At 38.8% G+C, this 12,259-nt stretch overlaps 1 protein-coding gene across 1 annotated transcript in view; it reads left to right on the forward strand.

Annotated features, from left to right (window-relative positions):
• sgk1 (serum/glucocorticoid regulated kinase 1) overlaps positions 1 to 12,259 on the forward strand; it is an 89,529-nt gene that overhangs the window by 47,009 nt on the left and 30,261 nt on the right. Inside the window, exon 2 of the mRNA XM_069887283.1 lies at positions 6,064 to 6,136. Coding sequence (XP_069743384.1) covers positions 6,064 to 6,136 — 73 coding nt within the window. The remainder of the gene's footprint in view (positions 1 to 6,063; positions 6,137 to 12,259) is intronic.

Consider the following 12,259-nt stretch of genomic DNA (forward strand, 5'->3'; position numbering starts at 1 on the left):
GCAGATTGTTGGATCAAGAGGTGGATTATGTGCTCAAAAATGACATAATCCGAAAATCAAGTTCAAATTGGAGTTCACCCTGTGTTCTGGTGCCTAAGCCAGATGGCTCAATTAGGTTTTGTACAGATTATCGAAAGGTAAACAAGGTGACAAAGAGTGATGCGTTCCCTATTCCCAAAATAGATGATTGTATAGATATGGTGGGAAGGCTAAGTTTTCTACAAAGATTGATCTCTTAAAAGGATACTGGTGTGTTCCTTTGACAGAGAAAGGCAGGGAGATTTCTGAATTTGTTACACCTTCGGGATTGTATGAGTATAATGTTTTGCCTTTCAGGATAAAAAATGCACCTGGCACATTTCAGAGAATGATTAATGCAGTAATTCAGGGTTTAGCGCACTGAGGAGCCTATAATCGATGATTTAGTAATTAGTACGGATACATGGGAAGAACACATGCTTGAATTAGAGCAGTTATTTCAGAGACTGGTGGAAGCACACCTCACAGTGAATTTGCACAAGAGTGAGTTTCGACATGCCACTGTAATTTATCTGGGTTATGTGGTAAGACAGGGACAGTTGGCATTGGTTGGAGCAAAAGTATTGGCTATCACTGCATTCCCTATCCCCAGTAATAAGAAAGCTCTTCAGAGATTTCTAGGTATGATTGGCTACAATCATAAATTTTGTAAAATCTTTGCAGAAATTACACTCCCATTAACAAAACTACTTGGAAAGAAAGAAAAAATTATCTGGTCAGATGCATACCAGGAAGCGTTTCTGAAGTTAAAGGCCATTTTATGCCATCAGCCTGTACTTGTGTCCCCTAACTTTGAAAAGCCATTCTCTTTAGCCATGGATGCCACTGACGAAGTGGTTGGTGCACTACTGTTACAGAAGAAGGATGGTGATGGAGTAGGACATCCTATTTCATACTTCTTGAAAAAGTTTAGTGACCATCAATGAAATTATTCAACCATTGAGAAGGAGTTATTAACATTTGTTTTAGCATTGCAACATTTTGATGTGTATATTTGTACTGCTCAAAAACCATTAATAATATATACTGATCATAATCCATCATTTTTTTCTGTCAAAAATGAAAAATAAGAACAGACGGTTATTGAATTGGAGCTTACTATTACAAGAATATAATTTAATTATTACACACATAAAGGGGGTGGATAATGTAATAGCAGATTGTTTGTCAAGATGTTAATCTGGGTAGATATGAAACTAATCACATACTTATTGTAAAAAATTGAGTGTTTATTGTTAAAAATTTGTTCTTGGGGACCAATTTTTTTTTAGGAGGGGAGGTGTTATAGAGTTCTGTGTTGTGCATTGGCCTATGTGTTGTGTGGTTTTATGTTAAAAAGTGACAGTTTCCCTTAGACAGCCAAGGTGAAGGTAGACTGTTGAGAGAGTGGGAGATGGACTGAGCATGTGCAGAAAATGAAAAAAAAATTCTGGACTTGGACGATAAACCACCACTGGGGGTGCTGTGGAGTGGAAGAAGGCCCAGAGCATGAGTCATGGTCTGGAGGACAGTTTAGAATGTTGGGATTTCAAAAAGGATGAACATTCCAAAGGTAGCCAGAAGGATCCGGACCAAGCCAGTGGTTCCTCTCTCTGCAAGCAACACAAGAAGACAATTTTAAATGTTGTGCTCTCTCTCAGATCTTTTGTCTTCAGTGAACATGTAAAAGAATCTTTGAATGTAACAGCACAAGTAGTTGGGGCACAGAATACAAGAACAGGGTAGTTATGGTACAACTGTACAAATCATTAGTTGGGCCTCAGCTGCAGCACTGCATGCATTTCTGTTCAGCACACCACAGGAAGAACTTGATTGGATTAGGATATGATGAAATTCTCTAGGATGTTGCTTGCAATGAACATTTCAGTTATAAGAACAGAATGGATTGGCAGGCTTGCTTTCCATTGGCGTAGAGGAGGTTTAAAGCATATTTGATTGATATATACAAAATTGTTAGAACATAGAACATTATAGCACAGTACGATGTGGTGCCAAATTAAGTAAAACTACTCCAAATAAAAGATCGTTTCCAACTCACTCCCACAACCCTCTATTATTCTTATACCCATACTAAGAGACATTTATGTCCATATTGTACCAGCCTCCACCACCACCCCCCACAAAGCATTCCAGATACTCACCCCTATGTGCAAAAAAAACCTACCTCTGATGTCTCCCCTAAACTTTCCTCCACTCATTTGAAACAGATGGCCTCTGGTATTTGCTACTGTTGCCCCAGGTAACAGTGTTGGCTATCAACCCTATCTAAGTGCCTCATAATCTTGTATTGCTCTATTAAGTCGCCTCACATCCTTTGTCACTCCAAAGACAAAAGTCCTAGCTTGGTCGATCTTGCTTATTGTGAGGGGTCTAGAGATTGTAGATAATGAGAAATTTTCCACCTATCCAGAATTAAAGCAGGAGGAGGTTCAGATGCAATTTGAGGAAACTGATATTCACTCCGATTGTTGTTGAAGTTCTGGACTGATCTGGTATTGGAGGCAGGTACCCTGCATTTGGAAAAAAATGCTTGAAGTGTCATGGCATTGAAGGCTATGGGCTGAGTGCTGAAAAGTGGGCTGTGTGTGAATGTGTCTGGCACAGACAAGCTATCAGCACAAATGACCTTATGAATAATGGATGGTGCATGAAGTGGGCTTGCTCAGGGTATGTGCCTAATACCTATGAATTTATGAAGGTGAAAAGTCACCGAAATGACATTGTAAATTTGGAAAATATGGTTAAGTTCAATGAAGTGGACCAGGGTGATGTGGAAGAGTTACTAAAATCTCATGACATGAAGCTCACAAGTAGCTCCTAAGAATGGTTCAGGCCCAAAATGTCTAGGGAATTACATCCTTTCTATGGATGCTGCGTGACCTGCTCATTTTCTCCAACATTTTTGTGTACTGCTCACAAGTGAGGATCTCTTTGAGCCTGATGAACAGCAGTCACAAGAGGTGAAAGAATCCATTGATAGAGCACCAACTGTGGCATGGTTGGTGTAGCGGTTAGCACAGTGCCTTTACAGCGCCAGTGATCAGAACTGGGGTTCGAATCATATGCTGTCTGTAAGGAGTTTGTACGTTCTCCCCGTGTCTGTGTGGGTTTTCCCCAGGGAGTTCTGGGTTTCCTCCCACCGGTTAATGGGGTGTCACAAACTTGTGGGCTGAGATAGCCTGTTAACGTACTGCATGACTAAATTAAAAATTTTTAAATTTAACATTTGAAAAGGCTTTTACAGCTGTTCTACATCAACAAAGCAATGGGTTTCTTCAAAAACGACATTTCAACTTGGAATGCAGTATTAGATGTGACTGCATGAAAGAAGGTGCCTTACAGAGAAAAGCTCTGTCGAATGCAAAAGAAAATAGCTTTCCAGATTTCTGTCAACAACTTCCTGAAGCTTTGTTTATCAGCCACAGGCACAGTCACTGGGGAGCACTTGCCATCAATGTTACAAACACTATCGAGCTGAGGTTAACCAGCGCCATGATGAAACAAACACCTGTGACAATTCTGCCTCTTACCTTAGCTGCCACCACTTTCACAGACATAAGAAGACACGACGACACAAATTATGAGCAGGAGTGAACCGCTTGATCCCTTTAGCCTGCTCTGCCATTCAAGAAGATCAAGGACGATATCAAATTCACAATTCACCTCTCCAAAACTCCCTTTCACCCCTTTGCCTCTCAAGAAAATTCCTTTAATAGATCATTCTTCAATTGTCCTTCAAGGAGTAGAGTTCCAAAAGCTCACAAGCCTCTAAGAGAAAAAAAAATTAAATAGGTGACCTCGTATTTTTGAACAGTAAACCCTTGCCCTATACTCTCCCAGAGACAAAGCATCCTCTTCATATCCGCTCTGCCAAGACCCCTCAGAATATGTACATTTTGCTTGGTGAATAACCTGAAAGGATATATCATAAATACTTTCATTATCTTAATTTTAAATGTAATATTTAATAAAATTATATTTTACTATTTCAGATACTTGTGTGGTATTTTGAAGTACTTAGGTTTTTAAAGTAGAAATTCTTAAATTCAGGAACTCAATGAAAGGTTTTACATTCAATCTAATGGGAAACAAAATCTGAATTTACAAATTTTTCCTTAACAAAATGTTTTCCAGGAAATCAACCCTTTTGTAAATTGAGGAATGCCTGCTGTTGGAATGGGAGGAAAGTTGTATTGAATTGTACTAAATGCCTTGAGGTTTTGTACAGTTAAGTGTATCACGGACTGAATAATTTTAAATTAATGCATCAGTGGTACACTCTACGATAAGAATTTTGAAAATTATTCTTCCTATCTCTTCAAATTTGCCAGGGTCAGACGTGTAATTCCCTGGACAGTAACAGGTGGTTTAACATGAAATAAACTATTTTAGGATTGAACTGTCAGCAATGGCTCTACAAAACATACTTGCTTTCAAAATAAATGTAGTGTTAATTAATGTTTAAATTAAAGCCTACAAGATTTGTGTTAAAATCCTGCAGTGAATATAGAAACAAAGTTTCAAACCCATTCCGGTATACTGAAAATTACATGAAAGTTGGTATTTTTGTAGCGTTTTCATCCTTTCAATTTATGTCAATAGATACAAGATTTAGAATATAAAACATCATGTGACAAATTATGTCTGAAGTCCCTTTCACGTGCATTCTCCACCAAGAATGCACCCGCAGAAGTGGATAATGCCCTGAAACCACTGCACTGTCCACTTGAAAGGGACAGCCGCAGGAGAGGTTCCTCAGAGCACACTCTGACATCCCGCTCCGGTGGGTAGGGGCAGAGGGGAAGTGGCCATCAGACGCTCGCCAGCTGATTGTCATCAGCCCGCCCCTTAGCAGCCGCTTTCAGATGGCTGCATTCAGGTGGCTAGGGGGACTTCAGTGCTCTGGCAATTAGCCCTCTTGGAAAAGGGTTGGAAAGTGCGCCTCCTCTTTCAGGTGGCCTCCCAACAGCCACATAGGGGTAGAATATACGGCTTTACATCGGGGTATTCTGGCCCCCTGAAAGAATATTTACTGAAAAAGATTTCAGCAATACTTCTCCAAATTAATCTGAAGCTGGAAAAGAACCCTTTGAAATCAATCTATCAAGGCTTTTACAACAATGATTTTCTCTTTCCTCCTATTCTCATAAAAGCATTTGCTCTTTGATATTGAACCATGACTGTTCCACTGCTGACTGGTCTTTTCTTGTATCTGACTCATCGTGATCAGCTATGGATAAAATATTAAGATTGGAACAAAAAAAAATCACTCAGCTTTAAAGAAAATGATCAACCTTCTGTAATACAACTTTTTAGGTTTCTCTTTTTTTAATACTCCATTCGTAGAAAACCTTTAGAGTTTTATTCACTGCTTGCTTTGGTGAGTAGATACCCGGCTACATGTGATATGAAGCTGAAGTGATAAGGAGGTTCAGTACTCATACAAAGCAATAAAAAAGGCTCTTTCTTTACAAATCTTCAAGAATAAGAATGGACAAAATTCAGCCAAAGTTTCATCTAATGAAATCACAACCTGTTTTCATGGTTGGAAATTCCACTGGCTGTCAAATACCGTTACATCTCATCTCTTCTTGTGGAAAAATCAAACCAGGTCACTGAGCTCAGTTTCCCCATCCTGAACCTTACTGGATGATCATCTGTAAACGTTGACGCAGATATAGTATAGGGCCTGATAGTCATGTCAGTTCCCTACCACTGTCTATTCTATTGAAGAATTATCAGGAGAAAGGTTCATGGAGAATGAAGCTTTTATTGTAGTCTCCTCTCCCCCAGTAAAAATATTGTTCATTTATATTTTTAGGCTTTTTGAAACTAAATGACTATTTTCTTTACATGGAGAACAACAAATTGATTGTATGACATTGTGCTCTGAACAGTGGGAATAATGTGGAACAACATGAAGCATGCCTAATTTTGTTTGATAATTTGCAATGCTTTATTTATCAATTGAATGGAAAAGTAAATGGTACTAAATGACAGTTAATGCTATTGATATTACTACAGGCAAAGAAGCAGTGCCCAGGTGAACTCACGAAACATGCCTCTGGCAAAGTCCACCCAAACAACTGTGATCCAGGTACAATTTATCTGATGTAAACACACATCCTTTCAAATCAACATTTTTAAACAATTAATTTCCACAAACTCTGCAGCAATGGTTTAAACTAAAGCTTATGTTTTTATGTATAGCCAAAGTATGAATTATTTTGGTATCCTTCTTGCTCAGAAAGCAAGGAATAGCATAAGAAATTAAAAAAAACAAACTGGAGTTAAAAACATGGGTTCTGAAAGGCATTTAAAATATCTTTTAAAGTAAAAGCTGAAATAATTTTTGACCATTGTCAGATGTTGATAGCTGTAGGCAAAGTTGGATGAGGGGGAGCAGAGATATTGGGGCAGTTTCTAATTACCTTGTTTGGCACATTGCACAATGGAAATGAAGGGCAATGCAGAGCCCAATGGTTGAGTGAGCAGTACTGAACCAGAGTGGTAAATTGGCTTCATACTTTTCAAGAGAAGAACAAAATGAAATATCAACTACCTTTTATCATTGTATGTCAATTCTAAAGAATATATTCCTGATTTAAAGACCATTGTTCATTTAATACAATCTGACAGCTGCAGACCTTGGATTAGATTTGCAGTGATATCTGTGGAATGTATCATGGCCCACATGTCTGTTTGTGGATTCCAGCAATAATGTAATGGCCTGTCCAGTGGAGAACTGGCCTCTGAAAGATGAACAATGGAGTAAGTTAAAAAAAAATTCAAACTTTTCTTAATTCATACTGGTGGCTCTGCTTTTAAGTATCTCAGCTCGATAATCTGTAATTCCCTTAGAAACTATGCCATTAGTATCTCCTTTAAGACACATCTTAAAAACTGTTTCTTTGAAAATATTTCAACACGAAGTTGTATCTGATTATGTTCCAGGGCCACAAGGCTGTTTTATAATGTTAAGAGGGCTATATAATCATAAATTGCTGGAGAGATGATGGGCAGATATTGTTCTAAAGCCAGAAAATAATGTTTGTCTGTTTTGTATGTATTATACCCACCATGTCCAACCCATCTCTCCACAGGTGGCATGATTAGTCTAGTGGTTAGCACAACGCTATAGCAGTTCCAGTGACCTGAGTTTGAATCTGCCACTGTAAAAGAGTTTGTACATTCCATCTGTATCTGCATGAGTTTTCCCTGGGTGCTCCAGTTCTCTCCCACCCTCCAAAATATATGGGGTTGAAGGTTAATTTGAGTGTAATTAAGCGACACTGGTTTAAATGGCCAATTTAGCTTCTATCATCCTGTAAATTAAAAAAAAACTTTGTGAAATGCAGGATCGCCATTGGAATTATTTTGCTAATGGCAATGTTCATATCATGGAGGTAATATTGCAATTGTCTAAATACGTCATTCATAATGGCAAAATCCTGACTGTATCAATTTAGTAGCACCTTTCACACCAAAGCATAACCCATAATTCTTCAGAATTGGAATTTTACTCTTGATTTGTAACAGAAACTCCAATTTTTTTTGTGTAACAATGTCTCATAGTGGAACAAATTAATAATCAGCCTTTGTTGCATTGTACATATGTACGTAATACTTCAGAAATGAACACTCGTCACTTTTCTCTGATGAAGAACTTTCATTTATTACATGCAGTTTTTTTTTGAGATGGAAAAAGGTTGATTAACTTTTAGGTTAATAAATGAAAGGTTAATTAACTATCAACCTAATTCAATCTAGAATTTTTAGTTTCATGAAGTCTAAAGGTTAGAAGCTATTACAAACCCTTAAGTATTCCCTGAGAAGGTGCAAGGGTTATACTATATATACTATTGACATAACCCTTGCACCTTCTCAGGGAATACTTAAGGGTTTGTAATAGTTTCTAACCTTTAGACTTCATGATATATATACATATATATATATATATATATATATATGTAAAATCCACACTATCTTTAAGAGATGTGAAAAGATCAGAACCCAAGATAAATTGGCAAATTGGGTCCAAAGTTAGAGGCCAGGGTTAAGGGTGAAGGGTTGCTTCTGGGATTGCAACCCCATGACCAGCAATTTACCACAGAGGTCAGTGCTGGGACTTCAGTATTTGTTATTTAAATTAATGATTTGGATATGAGTGCATGAGGCATGATCAGTAAGTTTGCAAATTTCACCAAAATTGGTTGTATTTTTTTATAAAGAGGGGGAATAATCTTAGGTTATGTAATGATAGAGATCAGCTGGTAGGTTGGCAGAGCAATAGCAAATGGAAATGAATCCTGAATAATGAGGGGTAGTGCATCTTAACAGGCAGGATATAAACAAATCCATAGATCTCAAAATTGGAAACACATAGATAAAGGGGTAAAGAAGGCAAACAGTGAATATTTATCTATCTCTTAATATTTAGTATCTCTTTTTTCTGCCTTGCATTTGTGTTCATTTAAATGTTTACCATTGTTGTTGGTGCACATGACATACTTGTTAAGATGCGGCAAGTAAGAATTTTGGGGCATCTGTGCATTGTACTTGTATATATGACAATAAACACTCACTGAATATGGATATATATGCAGGATGTTGGTCTTCATTATCCAGGTACCCACGGCATGAAGTACAAGGGCAAGGGAGTATTGATAACATTATAAAACACCTAGTCTTGCACACAGCTCTAGTTGCCACACTATAAGAAAGGAGATCATGTAAAAGAGATTTACCAGAATGTTCGCTTGGATAGAAATAATGTTATAAGGAAATAATGATAGGCTTGGGTTGTTTCCCTTAGAATGGAGATGGTTGAGCCAAAACAAGATAAATATATGCAAAATTATGAGGCCATGGATAGCAAAAAACTTTTCCTCGTTTCAGAAATGTCTAAGACCAATAAGAAGTCTGATCCTCTTACTCCACATTTTGAGTTAAAGAGGAGGAGTAAGAAGATTAGAGGGCTTTGAGGAATTTATTTTTCCTCCAAAGAGTGATTGTAAGCTGGAACACGTGTCTGAGAAGGTGGTGGAGGCAGATACACCTGGAACATTTAAGAAGTATCTAGATGAGCATTTCAATTGCCAAAGCATCAAAGCTAACAAACCAATGGGATTATTAGACATGGGTACCTTATGGTGGGAGTGGACATGATGGGCCAAATCGCCCATTTCTGTGGTATATGACTCCAATACACTACAACTTCAAGGCTGTAATAGGAGATAACATGCTGCTCTATTTTATATCTATTAATCGGGAGAAGAGATTTTGTTCCTCCTCTCTAGTTGTCTCCTTCTCTCTCACAAGTATATTGTTCTGAGGGTGCAGCCAAATTTTGGTTCCTCACCCAAGCAACATAATTTCACCAAAGCAGCCCTTGATGCTATTCTCCCCCAGATTCATTAAATTGCCCCCCCCAGACTCATTAACCCTCCCCAGACCCATAAAATCCTCCACATCCCCAGCTCCCCAGACACATCAACTCTCCTCAGACCCAACTCCCCCACATACCCTCCAAACCCCCCATCTAGACCCATCAAATCTCCAAACCCATCAACTTTCCCAAGACCCGTCAATCCCCCAAGACTCAGCAACTTCCCCAGACCTAACCCCCCCATATACCCATCTACTTCCTCAAAACCCATCAATACCCCCCCAGACTCATTGGCTCCCTCCAGACCCGACTCCCCGAACCATTACTCCTCCAGATGGATAACCACTCCAAACCTATCAACTGCCCCACACCCATCTATCCATCCAGACCCATTAAACACTCAAAACCACCAACTCCCCCACATATCTGCCAACCCCCCTAACCTATTGACCATTCACACATCCACCAACATCCCCTAGACCCACTAATTCTCCCCAGATGCACTGACACCCTAGCATCATCAACTTCCCCTAGACCCATCAAATCCCCCACACCATCAACTCCCCACAGCTCCCACAGACCCATCATCCCTTAGACCCATTCACTCCAGGCCCATCAACTCCCCACAGTCATCACCCCCACACATCCATCAACTCCCCCCACATACCCATAAACTCTCTGCAAACCCATCAACTCCCCCCAGACCCATCAACCTCCCCAGAGGCATCAAATCCCCACAAACTCAATACCCTGCCCCACATATCCATCAACTCTCCCCACACACCTAGAAACTCCCTCCAGATCCATCAACCTCCCAGACCCATCAACACCCTATACCCATGAACACCTCATACCCATCAATGCCCCGAGTCCCATCAACTCTTCACAGAGAAACACAACATTACAGATGCTGGAGCAGACAATGATAAGCAACAGGCACTCAGCAGGTTAAACAACATCCATGAGTAGAAATGGTCATGAACCCTTTCTATTACTCTCCTTTTCACTGTGAAGTTGATTAGCCACTTAATTTCTCATCAGAGAGTGGGGTAGGAAGCATCATCATGAGATAGATTTTTCCAGCTGACTCTTTAACAATGTATGAGAATTATCTGGGGTGGAACAAAGACCACTGGATAAGTCAGAGTTCAGAGTGGACCTGTGATTAAAGAATACAGTGAAGCAATGGCATATTGAAGCTAAGGGAAATTGATGATTAAGGTTAATGTTGTTTTTGATTCAGGCAAAGCTGCAGCTGTAAATATGCCATATATTTCCCTGCCATCGGAAACTTGGTGTGAATATTGGCAAACTGCCCCCATCCTTTCAATCTCACTGGATGTATTCATGTCCAGGGCAGTGACAAACTGGTATGGGAAGAAACAGTTTAAAGGGTCACTGTAAAATATCTATTGTTAAGGGATAAAAATAAATGTAAATACAGTCTGGTAAATTTAGTCTGTTTTAATTCTCCTCTGAACAAATGGATTTTATTTTGTGATGGGCCTTTTGGGTAATGGTTGGATGGTGTAATGGGAACAAGATACACATCCAGTGGACCTGCCTCTATTCCATCATTTTCTCCTTGTCCATCTCTGATGTTAATTCTATCATGGACCTCCTGTCTGTCTTCTGCATGCACGCTTTTATTTTGTCGTGAAGTTGTACATCAACTATAGTTTAATATGGATTTTGCCATTATTGGCAGGTTCGGGTGATTTGTTCATTATGCCTTGGTGACGTTTAAAAAGTATATTAAAGCATGGCTGGAGTTAATATTACAGCACATGCCCTATGTATGGTTTCTAATTTGCAGTTATATATCTATTCCACATTTGATCTCAAGCATAATACCGGAAAAAAAGTTAAAAACGGTGACCATTAGTGGTTTATTAGCTGTTAAATGCTTGAGGTCATCAACGGAACTATGTGAGTCAGAATTGACTCATCACTAGTGGCTTTTAGAGGATGTGTGCACAGCCTGATTATAAATTTCCTTCATGCTTGACCGGCCACAGAAAAAATTATGAAATATACTCAATTATGTAAGGAAATGAAATCCCACAGATAGAACAGAAATGAATAAACTGCTCATAGATGACACATGCTTGATATGTTGGAATCTGAATACATTTTATGATAAACCATGTGTTTTGTTTAATGTTTATATGATTTTTGAGCATTGTTGTTTACAAATGTATTAGTTGCTATGGCAGCACAGTTATCCTGCCAGCAATTACATAAATTCATCGGAAGCTCCATTATTTATTTGACAACCAGCAAAAATCAGGTTGGAGATTTGCAAAGAAGAATCTGAACTGGGCACCTGGAATTTAAATTTGTCATGCTAAAAAGAGGTACTTGTTTTATTATCGTTAAATTAGTGGGTGAGGTTTTAATGAAAGTTCTTAGTTATCAATTATGTGTTAGTCATGCCTATCACATGGTGCCATCATTTTATTTTGAACTCAAATGCAGCGATGAAAAACAGGAAAATAAATGTTTACTCCATATTTCTCTTGAGCCAATGCTTTGGGCTGGGGACTGGGGAGCAACATTGGAAGGGAATGAGTAGTCCCTAAATTCCTACCCAAATAATTCTTTACATGACCACAACTTCCATTTTGACAATGCAAACAGAAAATATTGCAGTTTCTGGAAATTTGAAATGAAAAGTGAAAATGGTGGAAATACATGACTTACTGGATAATGTCCTTGGAGAGATCAACTTGCTTGATCCTTCAGACCAATGACCTTTTATCTGAATGGGAAATGGTTGGAGATATAATTTGAGCCAGGGGAAAGGAGGAGGAAAGGAGGGAATGAAAAAAG

This window comes from Narcine bancroftii, chromosome 6, assembly GCF_036971445.1.
Source record: "Narcine bancroftii isolate sNarBan1 chromosome 6, sNarBan1.hap1, whole genome shotgun sequence".
NCBI lineage: Eukaryota > Metazoa > Chordata > Chondrichthyes > Torpediniformes > Narcinidae > Narcine > Narcine bancroftii.